Below are 20,130 nucleotides of genomic sequence, written 5' to 3' on the forward strand. Positions count from 1 at the left end.
CAAGAAGATGCTTACACAGGTGAAGACCCTTCCTCTGCACATGTATAGTTAGTAGAAGTATTGTGTCAGCAGGTTTATAACTGTATGTAAATTACTAATTATTGAAGAAAGGATGGCCTTGTAAAATTACTAACTCTGACAGTTTTGTGTATAAATATAGCGTGGAAAGTTCTGTTGGTGTGCTTGATTTATGGGAGGCCACTGAGCATCTAGGCTTGCACAGCCCTAAAGTAGATAACCAATGTCTCTCCCGACCTCTTGCACACCGGACGACAAACCCGCTTTCCAGCCATCACAGTCACAAAGATTTTTCCCCAGGCCCGTGCTCTGGGTGGTGGCTTCTTAACACAACCCAGCTTTAGGACGGCTCTGGAGGAGCTCTGCAGCCCGCGCCAACCACCTTTGTCCTCTTGCTGTTTTCGCGGGGGAAAAGCAGCCTCCTTCACCCCAAGTAACGTCGCGGGTGTCAGCGAGGCGGGTCGCGACTGGCACCGCGCCGCCGCGCCGCGGAACGGCCGCCGCGCCGCGGAGCGCCTGCCCGGGCCCTTTTGGCTGGTGCACCGCGGCGGCGGCGGGAGGCTGTCTCGCCATGGTGCGTGCGGGGCGGTGGGGATGGCGGGGGGGATAGGGGTGCGGATAGGGGTGCGGATAGGGGTGCTGCGGTCTCCGCTTCTGGGCGCGGCGGAGGGCCGCCCGCGGCGCTACCGGCCCTCTCCTTCCCGCCGGGAGCGGCCCCACCGGTGTTCCTGGAGAGGCCTCGGGCGTCCGCGGCGGGTCCCGGCCGTGTGGGCCGTTAATGGCGGTAAACCGACCTCGCCTGCTCCCTCCTTCCCCGCCGGCCGGCGGCCCCGGGGGAAGGGGGCAGCCCCGAGGGGCGCTGCCCGTCGCGCTTCTTCCCGGGGGACGGTTCCGTGGTTCCGGGCCCTCCCGGCAGGGGAGCCGGTGGGAAGGGTGCGGGGCTGGGTTTGGGCCGGTGCCCGCTATCGAGCACCTCCGGGTTGGCGGGAGGAGGAAGCGAGGAGCGGGGTTAACGTATGAAACTAGTGCAAGGTGCCTTTGGAGCGTTCTTTAGGTGTTCAGAATAATTTGTCTTTATCTTTTCTTTGTTTCGCAATCTGGGGCGCTGATGCTAACACAAATAATATGAGGTACTAAAGCCTCCGTTTATCGATTGCTGCTTCCTCCATCACATTTGCACGTTTAGCATCCTCACTTTCAGGTGTCTCTTTTGCACACAGCTAAAGACTTAAACAATATGCAATTTAAATTATTTAGATCAAGCCTTTCAATTCTGTTAAAAACCTTTTCCACTAAAAAGTAACATAACTTAAAGTAGCGTTACAGTATTTTTTAAATTTGTGAGTAGTATTCTCTCTCCGTGCTGCATAAAGGGCTAGAGAAGGAAAGCCTCTGCCTGCTCCCTGGTGTGAGGCATTCTTATGGACTCTGGGGAGGGACAAGGAAATCCTTTTGTTATGTTGTACAAATTGCATAGGGCCTTTGTCGGAAATCCAGGTGCAACGATCAGATAGAAGCTTGAATGGGGACATTTACTGCACAGGTTTAGAGAGGTAACCTTACTGCAGTAGTCAGAGTAGTCACTATGTGACTTCTTGAGACACTATGTAAGTGACTCACTTGAGAGTAGTCACTGTGTAAGATTTCTTACAGCATTTTTGGTGCTCCAGTAGTTTGGGGTTTTTTACAGCATGTACTTTATTCAAGTGATTTTGTTTCTTATTGAGGGAGGGTAAGATCCAACTGGTAGAACTGAGAGGCTGCTACTATAAGTTAAGGGCTTTCTGAGATATTGTTGTATGACCTTAAGTCTTTACCATGGTGTGTGTTTCAGGCTTTCCTTTAATGTTTTACTTAACTTTAGTAGTGTATAGTACCTTTTATTTCTTTACAGCCAAAGTTGCGAAAAACCCAAGGAGGGAAGCAGGAGAAGAAAGTTATCCATCCTTACAGCAGAAAAGCTGCGCAGCTTGCAAAGGAAGCACACAAACAAGAAAAGAAAGAAAAGTAAGTTGACTATACAAAATCTCTATGGAGATCAAAGGATGATATCACAGTAGATACTTTTTGCTTGGGGGGAGGGGGGTGCTGGTGGAAGGGGACTGTTATGCCGATATAACCTTAAGATACCAGAAAGGCCTGTATAACTTAGTACTGCTGGGCCATGTGAACTGACAGGTTTGTATTCATAAAACCAGCTTATACAAAGTGTATGGTTCTGCTGCTTGATTTTCGGTATTGTCCTTACAAGTTAGGTTTCTTCTTATTGCAACATTTTGCTTTTATAATCTGAATGGCACGATGCTGGTGATTTCACACGAAGCTTAGTCACCTAGTTTGACTAATATGATTAGCCTTTCTGTTCTTTTCCTCTGAAATGTAGCAATAGGGAGCTAATCATGGCAAGTGAAAAAAGGCTACCTTTTGGTATGTGTCACAGGTTACCTGAGGAAAAAGCACCGTTTTATGAAAAATTATTAAATATTGGCAGCCAAGCAAGCTAATAAAAGATGAGCTTCAAGCTGTCTGATGAAAGAGCGGATGGTTTATCCTGAATTCTTGTGGGGGATCAGTGAAGCCTAATGCCTTCACAGAGCAAAAGTGCTTAATGGAGAGAAACTAATTTTAAGACTAGAGGATGTAGTAAGCTGTCCTTCCCCTTAGGCTCTGATCATTTAGGCCTCAGGAGCAGAGATGTTCCACAGAGAGAAACTTAAGACTAGAGAATGTAGATTGCTATCTGTTCCTTTAGGCTCTGTTCCTTGATTTCTGCCTTTTCTTTTCCAAGCCTCCTTACTGTTTCAAGTGTGAGGCCTCTAGGCTGATGGTATAGAGAAACTGTTCCACCAAAAGTAGTGTGTCAGTCTGGAGCATCCAAAGTGTATTGTGACAGCAAAATGATCTATCTATAAAAAAGATTTCCGAATCTTGCAGTTCTGGGTTCTAACAATTAACTAGTGTTGTTCACAGATCAGCACTTTGGTGATCTCTTTTGTGTGGTGTTCTAAAAATAATTTGTGTTAAAAAAATCCTCCAGTTGTCTGTATTCTGCTTTCTGTACTGTCTTGGCTTGAAGAGCAATTTAACTCAAAAGACATGAATAGTATTGATTTTTTCCTTTGTGTCTTTAAAAAGACCTGTTAAGGGTTCTGGTTTCTTTTGGATCCCTATTATCTTAGTGATCATCTTATTAAATCTTAAGATTTTTATTCTTTTTAAATATTGGGAGTTAAGCATGTGTTTAAAACATGTGGTATGGAATATCCCTTTGGTCAGCTGGGGTCAGCTGTCCTGGCTGTGTCCCCTCCCAGCTTCTTGCACACACCCAGCCCACTCGCTGGTGGGGTGGTGTGAGGAGCAGAAAAGGCCTTGACTCTGTGTAATCACTGCTCAGCAGTAATGATAACATCCCTGAATTATCAACACTATTTCCAGCACAAATCCAAAACATAGCCCTATATCAGCTGCTGTGAAGAAAATGATTCTAACCAAAACCAGCAGAATGGCTAAGATAGTTTTTTCAGTGACAAATTACATACTTATCCCAACAATGTATTATCTTCCTTTCTGCAAATAAAGTGACATTCAGTGGTGTTCATTGCTGCAGACTGAAAATGCAACAAAAATGTATGAGGCACTTATTACCTGTTAGAAATCTTTTGTCCTCTGAGAACTGCTCAATAGCACAGGCATTAATCCCAAACTGAATTGTGTACACACATCCCATAGAGTACAGAAGGCTTCGAGTATCACACCACAGATTGAGGTGGAGTTAAAAATACTTTGATTTTTTAAAATCTTTTTTAATAAAGTGTTAATTCTTGTTTCTTAACATGTTAACTTTTACTGTTCACTAAGCACAAGCATTAATTATTGCAAGTTTATTAGATACTAGAATGGTATTTTTTGCATTCTGTGCTTGATTTGCAAGGATGCAGTGCAGAGAAATCTTTTGTTCTTGATCTCCAAACTTATTAAACACATCAGCAGAATATTAGAAATACTTAATGAAATTATAATAAATGCAGGCCTTCCATGGAATTCCTTTTGCTGTGCTCCAAGGAAAGTGTTGCATCCTAATTTTTTACAATAAACTGTTTAACTCAATAGGTAAACTGGACAAATTTCAGATTGTAGTTTTAGCAAAAAGTAGACTTTTTAGATGAAGCAGAGTAAGTTTTACATTGTTCTGAATTTAGCAATATTTCTATTTGAAATTTTACTTCGACTTTCATTGTGAACTCCAAAAAAATGATTTTTGGAGAAAGAAAATTAAGATGATTATTTGTATGGTACTCATCCCTGGCTAACATACCTGTTTTTTCTCTGCTAGGTTGAAAACTGACAAAGCTTTGCGTTTGAGCATCATTGGTGAGCAGAAATGTCTCATTATTTAAATACAGTATTCAACTTTTTAGCATAGATACAGAATTTTACCAATTTTATAGATATTCCAATTAGTTTCTTTCTCTATAATCTGACTCTGTAGTATATACAGTATATACTCACATAGTATATACAGGATTGAAGTTGGGGTTGAGTATAGCCTAATGTTTAGTATGTGTACAGACAAAATGTCTGTTTTGTACATCTGTACATGTATTTATTGTACTTGTCTCCATGCTTTTTTTAATTGCCTGTGAAAGAGGATGATATATGTAGATTAACAGACACATTGTGCTAGCAAGTTAATTCAAAACTTTGAACGCAGTGTATTCTACAACCTGCAATATTTTTTGCTTTTGTATGATTGACACTGCACTTTTTCAATTTAGTCTGTTTAAAAACTGTGATGATCAGAACTTTTGTTCAGCCATTGTGTAGTCTTTTTCTCTTGCGGCCTTCCATCTTAAGTTTCCATCTTAACCAATTGATACTTTAATATCAACTGGTATTTTAAACATTTTATTATCAATTAATATCAGTTGGTATTTTAAAGATATTTTAAACACTAATTTCCAGTAAAGCAAAGCATAGTATCTTTTTTTTTTCTTGAGGAAGATACAAAATACATCTGAAATGATGTGAGAACATTTCAGTTACAGCTGCCTTCACACCTGGTACACACAATATCAGTGACTCTACAATTGTATTCAAAATCTTGAAAAATGGGGGGTTATTTCAAAAACTTTGAAGAACTTTAATCTGTGTTGGTGATACAGTGGCGATGTAATCATTAATGTTTATTCTTGTAGGAGAAAAATTGCAATGGTTTCAAAGTCACCTTGACCCCAATAAAATTGAGTACACAAAGAAGGAAGCTGGTGAACTAATTGAAAAGTAAGCCTGGTATTAAAAACGGTATTAAAAAGCTTGATTTTCTTTCAAAATAATGTTCTTAATTAAGTTCTGTTAAGTGATGATGACTCAGAGGAGATCTTTCTATATATTACTATTAATCATATCAAGTAGCTTATTTTGTTGCAACTGAGTTTAATTATATATTGAAAGATGTATATATTCACACTAGAATTACTGAAGACAGTCGTGTTTGTTTTTGTTGGGTTTTTAAATTATTTAATTATATTTCTGCCGTGGGTGGAGGACTCTCAATGATTTGGGCTTTAGTAATTTCCTGAATTTGCTAGTTGTGTTATTCAGTGACACTTAAATGCACAGATTGCATTCTACTTACACCTCTATTTGTAAATTTTCTTTGCTGAGTTTAAACAGTACTCAGGTAGGTCTATTTTTAGGGTAGGAAGTACCAAAATTAAATCTGCTAAGAAGAAATTTAGTTATTTCTGTGCTACTGGATATATGTATCTGTGGCTTGTCACCATTTTTCACGTGCTGGCTAAATAACATATAATATATATGTATTCTTATGAAGGTGTGCTATCAGGTTCCTTTCAGAAGGTGTGACATACTTCCTACACTGTTCATGAAACCTGTAAATTGCTGATCATCACTAGTGATATTGCAAAGGCAGTAAAAGCTTACTTTTTGGATTTGGGTTGGGTGTTTGTGAGAGGATATAGAACACATGCCAAAGAAGAACTTGAAAAATAACTATTGAGGTGGTGAAATGCAGTAATTAAAAGTTAGGAATACTTAGATTGAACACTGGTCTTCCAGAGCAGATGAATTTTAATAATGCGGGAGTTTTGTTTTATGCAAACATAGTTTAAAAAAAGCAACAAATAAAAAACCTAATCCTTCTGGTAGCTGCAAATAATTCAGATGAAGTTCTAAAAGGAGCTTCCATTTTGAAGATTAAAGTAATAGTTCAAATCTAAGAAACATCTCTGACTAATATAGGAAATAAATGCAATTAATAAAATAACTTCTTAGATTATTGAAGTAATTCTGTTTTGCAAAAGTTTTGCATCTCTGCATCTCGCATAATTTTTCTTTCAGTTATATGTGTCGATTCAATGCTGAACTGGAGCAGATTGAGTTACAAAACAGTATTAAAGGTAGACAAGGAAGACAACACGGTTCACGGGAAGCTGTCATCAAGCAGACTGTAGAACGTGAAAGACAACTCTATGAAGGCTATGGAATAGGTATGTAAGAGTATTAGAAATAATCTTGTGGTCACACCTTCTGCTCAGAAAGCTAGAATCTAAGTGAAATTTCTCAGCATTATCTTTATTTTTCTCTTTAAAGGAATTAACTAGCTGGTAGGTATTTATGCCTTGCAGAGGAGTTTGGGAGGAGGGTTAGGGTGAAGAAAAGGAGAAAAAAGATGGTGGAGATCTGACTTGTATATTTCTGCTTTACTACTTTGCTTTTGTGCATCTTTGCTAGTACTGCCTCTTTAGTGCAGGCATTATAACATTTTTGAATCTAAAGTGAGATTTAATGCACCTGCAACTTGCTTGGACCTTCATGATATACAAAGTTTTTTATCTTAAAAGTGAGTTTCAGTGAGTGTGCATGTTTTAACATGCATTAGCATGAAGACTTTATTTGCTCATGTGGGGCATAATCAGCATCACTTTCTTTACAAATTAATTACTTCTTCTTAGGTGGGCTTTGTTATCTAGACTTGTGCCAGTGAAGTCTTTATACACAACTTTGTCTGATATTATTCAAATTTACTGATAGTGATAAACCTGTGGCCTGACTGGCCCATTTCCATTGACCCATGGCATGAGGAACTTAAGCACGTTCATATCACGAGAGAGTGGGCTTTAGGGTTCATGAACTTCAGGAGAAACAAAGCCTCTGAACTCATGGGCCTAAAACATCTTCAGAAATAGACTTTTCATTCCATTAAGGTTGAGCTGTGTTTCATGTATGAGAATGATTGCAGCAGAAATTGTAGTACTGAGGTATTTCCAAATTTGGATATTTCTGGAGTTTTCCTATTAAAATTTAGGTATTTCAGGAAGAAATCCTGGGCTAATGTGACACATCTACTCTACAAGCTGTATTCTACAGGCATAAATTATAACCCCCAAGTAGAAAAACACATTTTTCCTTTTGTTCTTCTCAGGCAGAGGAGTTACGCTCCTTTCTTTGATTTACTAGAGATGGTGGTGGAGGGAGTGTAAGTGCTCTGTGTTTGTGAAGGCCCTAACATTTAATCTGTTAATACTCAAAAACCCACAGGAACTCCGAAGAATTAAAATTAAAAGTCTCAGAGACAAGAGCCTAGTGGAAGACACTTTTTGAGTTTTTAAGCATTCACCTTGGCCATTATTACAAGTTTGAGTAAAATCATAAAGCAGGATATTCTTGTTGACCTTTTTATAACCATTTATCTTCCTTTGCAGTAGCCATCCATGCCAGCAGATTATCTAATGAAAATCTTCTGAGGTGCAGTCATGTGTGAAAATCACAACATAAGCATTAGAGCTGAAAATTTCCTCTTAAGGTGCATATTCTTTAAGAAGAAACACTTAACATTTTTGACAGTATTTTCTGGTTTTGGAGGTAGTACACAGATGCAAGCTACACATGAAAAAGAAATAAAAGACTGAAAATTTGTAGCTGAACTAGGCTGAATGGAAGCAGCAGTAATCTGGTGAAATAAGGTAGAAAGAAAAAGGCATAATGAAACTGCAAAAAGGAAAGAGTTGTTTTGAGGGGAGTCAGATACAAAAATAGTAGTGAAATTTATGTATTTTGCTTTAACAAGTGAGCATGTTGAAGTAGAGTGATGAACTTGGTTTTAATACTAAAGTGTTATTCAGACACAGTCAGTCCCAACAGTGATAGTATGACATAGAAGACATGAAAAATCTACATTGCTCTGTGGTTAGGATACAAAGCACAGCAAGGTTTGGGTCATGTGTCATATTCCCCTTTGCGCCAACTTACATTGCGCTTGATAAAGAAAATGAATGGCTTTAAAATTTTGTCAGTGTTTCTTAGTACTTTCAGAACCTGCAGTGGCAGAGGAATTCAGGAATATCTGTATGACTTCATGCATAATCTTTGATTTCTTAGAAGGGGGGAAAAAAAGCCATAGAAAAATAGATACTATGAATGTCGTTAAAAATCTCAGTTGTAGAAAATCTTTTTGGTTTGGCTTTTAAATGTTAGTTCTTCATTTTTCCCTTACTGTTTTGAGGAAATCTGACAGAAAAAAGCCATAGGACTAGATAGAAAGATGTCAAATGCACAAGCACAACATAAAAATAAAAAATCCAGAAATATTGTAAGCAGAATTTGAGGTTATTATAGTATTAGTAAGTAAAGCATTCAGAGAGCATGGTGCAACTTCACATATTAAATACACTCTCAAATCATTCATTATTTGTTATCACAGCTGCTGCAGGTTTTGCTCTCTGTCTAGGACAGTATTCATTCAGAGAAAATAGTTGCTGCTAAATACTGTAATTAGAGATTGTGGATAAATGGAAGTCAGCTGGAAACTGTGCTTTTATGCTCTAGCTCATTATTATCCCTGAAAGCTGTAGTGAGTGGAGCTTTTATAACTGACTTAGTATTTGTTGGAGTTTTTTTCCCCCTATTCTTCAACTCGGTTATTTCTTGTATGCATGTGCATTTGCTATGAAGAGACTATATGATATGTATTGTTTAAATTTAGGAAAGTCTCATAAAATTTGGTTCCATATATATATGTCTCAGATATATGTAAACGAAAAGTTAATTCTTCTTTACTGGCTGTTTACAAAAGTGGTGAATACCCAAAAGAATAGTAAATTTCAGTCTCTTTTTTGAAAAACAGTACCTATACAGGGAACATTCAGTCTGCCTGTGAGGTTGCTGATTTTTGTTAGCAGCTTTTTGTCACTTCCTTACTCCTTAAATACATCTACATAAATTTTTCTGGAGTTCTTTTCCTTATGTTGATATTTGTTTTTGTTTTTAATCTGGTCTAACATGTTTATAGCAAAGCTATTGAAAGAGAATCCTAGATATTTACAGGATATGCTCTTGCAACTCAGAGTTAGCATGCTTTCAGTTGAAAAGCATCATAATTATTTCATCTGAATGTCATACATTTTTGATAATTTGCTTCAAATTACCTTGCATGTTTTCTAAGAAGCATAATGTTAATCTTGGGGGGAAATGGCCTTTAAAGATAAATGCACCAGTTTTATTAATTAATTCTTGAAACTTCAGGTCATAAGGAAATTGATTTAATTCGGATGAAATACATGTATCTGCTAGTGTAACTTCTGTACTGTTTGTTAGCTGCTGTTTTCTGTAATTACTGTTATTGAGTAACTGAATGTTTCTTTGTCTAAAGAGCATCTACAGTTTCTAACATCCTTTTCCTTTTTTAACTTCAGGCTGCAATATCATCCTTTGACCTCCTTTGGGTGTTTCTCTGTATGACAATTCTAATGGATGTGATATATATGCAGCCTGTATTCTGTTCAGAGCACTGACAGAGCAGTGACATTTCAGTCTTTGTGAGATTTAGGTAAATCTCTTGTGCAAATCTTTGCTTTGGGAGAGAGAAATAGTTATTGTTACGAAGAATGATAGTGTTTTTATTAACAGCATACTTCAGAGAAAAGAACTGAAACATCTCAGCAGACTGTCACAGAGCACTTGGTTAAAAAATTGTGCTGTGGGATACAGCTGTAGAAGGGCAATCTAGCACCAGGATTGGCTCCTCTGTCCCCTTTTTCTCTAGTTATGCTTTAGAAGCCCTCCAATTCAAGCCTGTGCACAGAGGCAGGGTCGGTTAGGCCTACAGCTGACAGCAGCTTTTTACTTCTGATGCCCCTAGGAACTTTGAAATAATCTGGTTCAGTGCTTCTCCATTCATAAAGGTGGAAAGGTGCTGACTTTGTAGTATTTTATTCAACTTCTGTGTTATAAATTAAACTCAGTCACTTTGTTTTTTTTTCCTTTTTATGAAATGGTGTTAAGCACTAACATCTTCATGACAAAGTTTGAGAGATAACATGCTCTTTGTTCTTCCTCAGAAGAAAGGAAAATAAAACTATCTGAAAGGGTCAGAAAACTGATGCTTTGTTATAACACATAGGTTGCTGAATACTTCATCTTAGCAGACAGTATCTGCTCCCCAAAATGCTGTCTTAATTTATTTTCCACTAACTCCTGTGCCATGTTTCTGTCTTCTGTTTTTTCTATCTTTAGTTCAGAAAAACACAGTCCTGTGACTTAACATTTTAAAAGCAAACTAAGAAGTTCACAAGTAGCAGCAAAAACCATGACACTGGTCATGCTAAGGAGGTACTTCTGAGTAAGACAAGCGTTATTAATCTGAAAATGCAGCGCTACTGCAGCTTTCCACCACAATTTAAAAATATATACCATACAGTATATAGTTATTTCTACACACATGGGACTAGAACTTCTAGTTCTGTTCTTAATCTGGTAACTCTGGTTTGTGTCGTATAACATATTGCAAACACACATGTAAACATAACTTAAAAATTTTGCCAAAGCGTTAAAGATCGATTGAGTGCCAAATTCTGGTTTGTCACAGCATTTCCCCCTTCAGAATGCCTGCTTCTTCCTGACATTTATAAGCCCTGGATGACAGGCTGGATAAAACTGTTAGAATATTCTCTTTGTAAAAAGTCCTATGTAAATTAATAAAGCCATTAAATGCTTTCCAAGGTGTTTTTTCAACCAAAAAAAGCAATTGAAAGAGCTTCATTTGAAAATCTTGTTATTTAGTCCTCTTTTGTCTGAGAATAATACTGAACTGTATGTTGGATCGGTGCTTTGGTAGAAGGAACAAATACAAATCTCAGCATGTTTTTGGGGCAGTTGGTCCAGATTAGCATGGTGCCACGTATGCCAAACTCACTGTTTGCATCACTAAGCTCTGTCCTAGCAGCAAACTGTAGGCATTGCTCCATGTAAAATACCTGAGAGAAGGGAAGAACTTCTTTCTCTCGTGGGGGCTGTGTTTCAGCATTTTGTACTGTGTTGCCAAGAGTGCAGTTCAAGGGACTGCAAAGAAAGCAAGAGGGAAGGATGGAGCTAATGTGGCATTGGTATTTATCAGAACCAAGGAATCAGCAGACAAAAAAAGAATGAGGTAAATGTTTCTTTGCCTTGCCTTGCTCAGCTGTTGAACAGTATCACCGTATCTATTTACCAAGAAGCAGGCTGCAGAAATTAGTATAATTGTTATTAAAACATTCTGCATATATTATTGTTCTTCAATTGCTAAATTTATAACCCCATGTGAAAGGAAGGAATATTTTCTGAATAGTAAAGACTATCTGGCCACAAAGATAAGTGACAAATATCATCATCCTACATTCTGTAATAGCAAAATCCTCTATAATCCTGCATTGATAACATCATCTGATTTATTGCTGTAGGACTTGGGATAATTGATAGATGAACAAAGGCAGAACTGTATGTTCAGGGTTTGCTCAGGGACAACATAAGAAGTTTCTGAAATGTCACATTTTAAAGAGCTAAAATAATAAAGTAGATTTAACATTACAGGGGTGGCAAGCATCTTTCATGTTGAGAAACCTTCTGGCTGTGAAATCTGTACAGTTCCTAGACAGTAATGAGGCATTTTATACTGTGCAAAAATTTCAAGGCTCCTAAGGCATAAATCTCTAAATTAGTGAAAATGTTAAACACAGGACTTGCAATACTTCAGGACTGACCAACAAAAGCATGACACTGAATCAAGGCAAAGCAGCTTAGGCAGCCTAGGTAGAATTTTGCATAGTTTGTAAACTACACATGTAGTAGGAATGTTTTGGCTAGTCCAGGAAGGAAAGGAAAAAAAAAAAAAAGGCTTGTCCTATAAGTCTCTACAAGATGTTTGCCAACTTTTTTTACTACCAAAGGTAATAAAGTTTTGTTGTGAGTATATGTCACTTATTTCTCTTAGTGGGGAAGACTGAAAACTTTCCATCATTAAAAAAATTGATGTTTGTTTCTGTTCAACCAAAAAGGAACATCAGCTCATGAGAGGAGACAGGTGACAAGAGTCTATATAAATATTATGTTGCATTTACTGCAGTATTTAGCAATGGAAACTATAATTGCATTGGAGTGAGATTAGTTGTTACCAAATAGCCATTCTTTGCTCTCAGACTGTCTCATTGCAGGTGGAAGGAAGTAGTACGATATTCCAAAATCTTAAGAATGTGTTCTGTTTAAACACCTGACATGTTACTGTACTCTTCCCTCCCAGCGTTTATATTTTAAAAAGACACCCACACCTATATATATCCTTGTACTGCATGGTAACTTTTACAAAGTGTATTTAGCTGTTTGTTACATTTTCTTGCTGGAATTACCAGAGTTACTTTCCTAAGTCTGCTGCTGATCTGTCTTGCTTGCAGTGGTGATGTAAGTGCTTTGAAATTTTTTTCCAAAATAATTTCAAAATACTTATGGACCATTTAGTACGCATTAATTTAGAGTGAGGCTTGTATATTTAGGTCAGCTTTGAAACTAATCTTTCTTATTTTACCTTTTATCTGTTGTGCATATTTATAGTAAGCTCTGCAGGGCAGAATTGTCATTTTATTACATGTGTGAGTGAATGTCTGTTAAAAACTAGCATAACCAGACCTTGATCTTGGTTGAGGATGTTAGTTATGCTTTTAAAACAAATAATAAATTAATTATTTTCCTGTTTCTTCACTGGACTTCTTCTAAAGGGAAAACTTTTTGCACTTCAAGTGCTTAAAATTTTGCCCTTTTCTCAGATGTGTCAGTTTAGAGAAAGTGAAGCACCCTCCTTTTATTATTTGTCAGGATTAGATTTTCAGTAACTGATACATTTGAATTCTGGAGCAGTTTGTGGGTCTAAGTTCACTTCCTTTTCTTTAGCAGTGAGAAGTCTTCCTGTTTATATATTGCTCTAGAAACTTTCTAATATGAATCCTCATTCTCATTTTCTTGGTCTTTTAATCTCTGAAACAGTATGTTCACCCCTTTAGCTCACATTTCTTTATTTGAAATGAGACTCACTTGAATAATGTAACACACCTAATACAATTTAATTTCATTCCCATTAGAAATCCCCGACATTATGAATAGAAAGCATCTTAAATTTTTCAGGTAAGTTCTTTTTATTATCACTACTAATCTGTTTATGCAGAACAGTGTTTCTGAATTTGACACATTGTATGTCTTTTTTTTCTTAAAAAAGAATTTATGCAAAACTGCTAAAGAATTTGTCATTTGAAAAAGCAGACTAGGTGTAGTGTTGCTATTTTGGCATCTCTTAGCTGTTACAAGCTAAACACTGGTGACAGTTAATTGTTAAAACATTGGAAGCGTTAGAAAGCTTCAAGAGTTAGAATTTCATTTCTGTGATTTAAGTATCTTCTTTTCAACATTCTTAGTAATTTCTCTTTACCTAAAATTCTGATCTCAGCTGTTCACTGATTTACACCAAACGGATTAGCATTTACTGTTAGTGTTTAAGGATCAAGATAGATTTATTGATAAATGGAATTACACTGTTTTCTTACCTGAAATGAGATTTCAGACAGTACTTGTAGTCATATAACATAGTGACATAAGTTATTTACAGTCAGAACTTAGCATTAAGTAACTAAGATAGCACTAAGTTCTTAGCCATGTTTGCTAAAATCCAACTCTAGGTGTAGTACAGTAGGGTTTGTGTGTATATACTAGTTGAAAATCTTAAGCGAATTGATGACTTGCATCCAGTTCAAAGATCTGGGAGCTCTGAAACTTGTTGCTAGCTCATATGAGCCAGCAAGCCAGTATGCCTTGATAATGGATTGAATGAACACTCTTGCTGACAGCTCTGTCAACTGAGATACTTTAAAGGAAAAAAAAGACTTATGAATGCTGATGTTGCAAGGAATGATACACCACTAACTCCTAGGGCTGGTATGTGGCCAGGAGTCATTACTTAAAGGATATTGGAATAAAGCCAAAAATCTCAAAGGAGAGACAGGCCTCTGGCTGCTCTCTTTATAAATACACAATTGACTTATTGTAGTGGTACACCTGATAGAAGTGTTGTCTTATTACCTTGGTAGAGTGAAACCATGTCTGTCTTATAATTGGCAAATGCTGTCTTTGCTCTTGAGAAAAAATTATCCATGAAGTGCACTTACTATAATTAAGAAAGCATTCTATTCATTGTGTACTGAATTTGGCTTGTGAAATTTAAATGAACCCTTTCTCCTTCATATGCAGCCTTTCGGAATAATATACTTATGTGAATTAATGTTTGCTAACATTTTGTGTCCTCTTGAAGTCACTTATGTAAGATGTTAACAGTTACCATAAATCATAATGAAGGACTTTATGTACATGTGATACTAGCTCTGCAGATTGAGCATCCAGATGAAGAAACTCTTTCAAACTGCTTTTCTATTGCTTATAAGACTGGGTGTTTAGTGTGTCAAACCTAAAAGCAGATGGGCTAAAGTAACTGAGGATACAAATAGTCTGTGGGAATAAAGTGAATCATATTTTTTGTTCAGAATGTCAAATATGAAAGTACTTAATTCTTCATGGAGAAATTACAGCTGCTGTAGCGTACAAGATGAGGTGAAAACATTGCTTATTCATACTGCAGTGGAACTGAGAGTATAATTTAGAAAAGCAGCTTTCCTCTGAAGATGCTTGAGTTAGCATCTTCAGAGGAAAGGTGAATTACCTCTGCCATTCCTTCTTTCTATTGGCAATTGGTTTTCATTAGTGTTTTTTTTTTTTCTTTCCCCTTTAAGAGAATGGGATGGTGATCTGAGGAAACTGCCAAACATCAAAATGAAAAAGCTCTCAGCTAGGGATGCTGCTTTCAGTTACCTTCAGATGGCAGATGCGGAAGCTAAAGAAGAACTGAATAAAGAAGAGGTGGCCTAATGAGCACCAGCTGATTCAAGAGCTGAAACAGCTGAAGGGAATTTTAAGAAACCTATTTTAATTATCACTGGAAACAGGAATATATTCTAACTATATTTGCAAAGGCTTTGCTAGTTGCATTTTTTATCAGCTCACTGTATACCTGTGGTGAAGAGTAAACAGTATATTATTGGTAAAGCTATATATTATTAGATTTAAAAAATGGAATATAAATAAATACTTAAAATCTTAATTGTGTCCTTATTTCTCATACTGTACCTTCTCTTCAGCATGCAGGCTTCTGAGTTGAGAAAGCAATTATAGTTTATGTCTTGAAATTCTGACCAGCTGAGTACCTCTTCTCTGGGCATAGGGCAGTCAGGATTCAGACATCTGTTAGAAATACTTTGTGGTGGGAAATCCTTACCTTTTCCTGGTAATGCCAAGAATATATGTCATTTAGTATATAAATAGTAGGTACCCTAGCAAACTGAGTCCAGCTAGTGGCAACTTTTATCCCTCTTTTGTGGTGGTAGTTGGGATGTCTCTAGGTGTATGCAGTTTTGTGGAGAGCAGTGATAGGCCTCATCTCAAAATCCTGTGCTGTGTGGCACAGAACACTTACCTTAGGTGTCAGAAATACTCCCCTTTTGGTGGAAATGTATATACAGAAGAGATACATGGAGCATCAGTTAATCACGAAGAACTCAACTCTTGTACCTTCTCTTGTCTGAGAATTTGTGTCAGGAACATAGAGGGCTGGAAAGACTTCAGTAAAATATTGAGTATTTTATGTTTTGTCAAGAGTATTTGAGAGAATTACAGTGTCCTTACCAGTCTGTATTGAAGAATTCAGATCAAAATCCAATTAAAGTCCCTGTAGTCTGTTTTTAAATATATCTTTTATCCATATTTTTTTTTTTTTTGCTGGCCCCTCTGTTGACAAAGCTGTGCATTTTAAAATTAAGTTCTTTAGGACTTTTAAATAGCAGCCTTGCTTTATGAAGCAACTCTTTAGATGCCTTTAAGTGTGTCTTTTGGGAAGGTTCGGAGCAGATTGTCACTTTTAATACTGTATAATAAAATAAAATTAAAAAAAAAAAAAAGGAAAAAATGGACAAGGGTAAGGCCAGGGATAATTTCAGAGCAGGCATCAAGTAGGAGAAGATTGTCTGGGCACAGGAATCACAGTTCAGATGTACTGTCTGTACGCATTGTAGCAGTCACAGTTCAGATGCCTGTTAATTCTGTGGAAATAATTACTACTCCTGGTGGATGATCTTTCTAGTACTTGATCCCCAATACAGTTCTGCATATTAAGCAACAAGGCTTTGTCATGGTGAATAGTTAGATGGGTTTCCCAGATTTCTTTTACAGATCTCCAGGTATGTATTTTCTTAGCTATGCAGTAAGTGTTACTGAGGTTAACATGTTACTCTGTTAACATTGATACTAAGTTTTTCCCTCTCTACAAAATAAGGCTGTCCTTTCATGTTTTAGGGGACCAATCTATTTAGCTAATATAGAATTAACCATTGTCATTCTTAAATTAATCTAAAGAAGAAACCTGAATAAATTTAATAGACCTGAAGCATGTGTGAGTGATCTAATGCATCTTCGCATGGACTGCAAGCCTTAAACCTGGCTAGTGATCTTACCTGACACCAGCCATATCTAGGCTGTCATATCACTGCTTTGGGTTTGTGTGTTATAGAAATAAGTGTGCTGAAGTTCAGGGCAGGCCTTTGATATTTTTTAAAGTTTGTTAAATTGAGCTGTAGTGTAGAATTCAGCTTGCTTTGATTTAGAAAACTTGAGTTGTTAAACTGTGGTGGAAGCCGAGCCAGGATAATTGGTCTGAACTAAAGCTGTGTATGTGTTTGGATAGTGCTTTGACAGATTTTGCCTTTCAGAAGATTTATCTTAAATTTTTACTTGTGTACAATGTTTGATGTGCTTTGAAACTGTAAGTAGAAACATTACAGAAAAAGTCACTTTCTTACCACACTGGGTAAAATACAGAAGGAAAATGACCAGAAGATAACTAGAAGAAGGTGTCACAGTAATGACTATTTTAGGCTGACATCTTGGTGAATGCTTTAAAAAAGATTGTCATGCAAAGTTATGCAGAATGAGATGTTCTACATTCCTTGAAACAATTTAGTAATAAGACATTATACAAAAGTAATTATGACTTCTGTGATAGATGTGATAGTCAAATATTTGAAGTGATATTTTTGTTAACACTTGTTATTCACGCTTCAAGAACATGTTTACAGTTTGGACTTTGTTGAGTTTGTGGATTTTCTCCCTTGAAGTCCATGTAGTCACTGCTTATTGAGTCCATGTATGCACTACTTTTAAACTGTCTTGTTGACATAAGTAGTGGAGAAAGAACAGTTTCTGTATGTCAACTTTTTACATTGAATTATCAGGAAAAAAATTATTTGTAACTGTCAAGTACTCATATTTGAATTGAAAAGTAATCTAGGCTTAAGTTGATGATGTGCAAGACCAATGTAACAGGTGGGTTTTGTTTCAGAATATTAATGTGGCAATGGGAAAGAAAAAAAAAAAAAACACTAAACAAAGCTATGTATTTATTTATTTAAATTTCTGTGTTCAGAGTTTTTGTTCTGAGAGGCCTGGCATGGGGATATAGAGTCTTTTGTCTCTCATGTATTAGTGAGACAAGCTAGACCAGCTGCCACTATCGGTTTCATAATCCAATAATGCCTGTGCTTTAAAGTCAGCTATTAGGGTTTTGTACCTTCATGAGTTTCTTCCCTGTGGTGGAAAAAAAGGATGAATGCTCTCAGGAGTTCTGAATTGTTATTCTGTTTCTTTAGAATTAAAATCTAGAAAGCAGCTGCTGTTAACAGTGGGAATGGGAAATATTTATGTGACGTTCTCTGTTCTTACAAACTTGCTGTAGGGAATACCTTGAAATTCTCTTCGTTACTAAAGATTACAGACTTTAATGCTAAATCCTCTGTTATAATTCTCTGTAATTGACAGGGTTTTTTTCTGGTTAGAGATTAATTTTATGGAAGATTTCTTTCATTTTTAAGTTGTCAGATATTGCTTCACAATGTCCCTTGTGTTTTTTAGCTTTTGACTGCAGAATGGTAATAGTTAAAACTCATTTCTTTAATTCAGGGCTGATATTAAACATACAAAATTTAAACCAAAAATGTAACATTTTAACACAGAAAGCCACTTTTATGTAAGAACTTATTTTTAATGTATATATAAGATGTGTATATATATATATATATATATATAAGAACTGTTTTTTTAATGTACTTTCTAATTTGTTACACTGTACTTTGTGTACTATACTAAGGTATACTTTTACTCCAGCCAGCCTTGGAGAGCTCAGACTTCTCTTATGAAATGGCTGAATTACATTCAAACTTTCAGTACTGAGTTGTTGGTTGATCTCTGGTTCTGGAACTTACTCTACTGATGGTCTCAGCTGGAAAGAACCAGCTGACATTAATTACAGTAGTAGTATGATTTTTTTTCATGTAAACAAAGCATATGTTGATTTAAAAAAAACCCACAGAAGACACCATCCTTCTAAAGGCTGACTGTATGCAGTAGATTAATCAATTTACAGTTCTTTAGTGTTGCAAACAAATGTGCCTGAATTAATGGAACTGTTCACCATGGCTTTCCAATCTGCTCCACAAAGTGGGTTCTAAAGGGATAAAACTGCAACATTTGTGATGTGGAAAAACAAGCATACGGTGAAGCACTTAGCCTCAGTATTGTATTTTTCCTTTTTTCTTCTAACGTGTAGATCCTCGTGGAACTCTAGTATGTGCAGTGGATTGCAACAAGTCAAAAGGGCAACATATATGAACCATTATCTGAGCCATTCGTAAGTAGTACAAGGAATATACTTAGAGAGTATCTTACGTGTGAATTTTTATTCTTATTTTTTTCTTTGATTGCAATAGCATATTTACTCATCTCTGTAATGATACTGCCATATGTGGGGACAGAGTCTGGGATCCAAAAATGTGTATGTTGGGACTCCAACTTTTAAGGAACTTTTGCTAGACAGCTGGCAGATAGGGAAGAGTAGTTAAAAAAGAACATCATCATTTTTTCTCAGCAGAAAAAGTTCCCTGCTTAAGGAATCCTCTAGGCTTAGTTTTCTAGTAGAGGGCAAAGAAATGCTCATACTACAGAAATACCTCAAATTGGCTTGTTTGGTAAGTTTCAGCATAATACAATGCTGACATTTCTATATTCTAGCTCTTTCAAGAGTAAAATTTCATTATCATTGACTTCCAGACTTTCTTCCCCAGACAAAGTAGGTTTTATGAAGGTAAGAAACTTTGCTAATGAGGTGTTGTGTTTTATGCAATGCAATTTAAGCTGTTGCCTTAAATACATCTAGCAAGATCCTGTGTGGAGTGCCTATAATGAAACTCTAAAAGTGGGAGACTTACTGTAGTGGCCCTATAATCAAGTTGTCTAAGCCTTAACTGATTGTATTTCTAATACTGCCCAATTTCTTTAAAAGGAAGAGTTTAACATGTAACTAGTTACCTATTACAAATGAAAAAGAAAACAATTTAAACTTTAAAGTTATTAGACCAAAATGCCAGCATTACTCTAAAGACAGAAGCATTTTCTAAAGAAATACAGGAAGGTGGCAGCATTTACTAATGTCAGTTCATATTCAAGTTCACACAGCCAACCAAAAATATAACATGCCGATCTGAAAATTTATATATAAAGTGACAGTGTCTGTTGCTAGGACATGAACTGGTCAAAAGTTGTTATCTATACTTTTTAAATGTAATGTTATTCTTTTTCCTGAAAAGGTACTAGCAAACCTAGAGGTAAGGTGGCACTTTTAGAAGATTGACTAAAGCCTTTGCC

At 36.7% G+C, this 20,130-nt stretch overlaps 1 protein-coding gene across 1 annotated transcript; it reads left to right on the plus strand.

Annotated features, from left to right (window-relative positions):
* Window positions 1-422: 422 nt before the first annotated feature.
* On the plus strand, window positions 423-15,484 carry TMA16 (translation machinery associated 16 homolog). Its single transcript, XM_074905703.1, is given in 8 exon segments — window positions 423-592; window positions 1,913-2,025; window positions 4,352-4,389; window positions 5,214-5,298; window positions 6,379-6,527; window positions 13,422-13,464; window positions 15,117-15,242; window positions 15,244-15,484. Coding segments are annotated over 8 exon segments (627 nt in total). The 5' UTR covers window positions 423-589; the 3' UTR covers window positions 15,314-15,484.
* Window positions 15,485-20,130: the final 4,646 nt, after the last annotated feature.

This window comes from Athene noctua, chromosome 4 (assembly GCF_965140245.1).
Source record: "Athene noctua chromosome 4, bAthNoc1.hap1.1, whole genome shotgun sequence".
Taxonomy (NCBI): domain Eukaryota; kingdom Metazoa; phylum Chordata; class Aves; order Strigiformes; family Strigidae; genus Athene; species Athene noctua.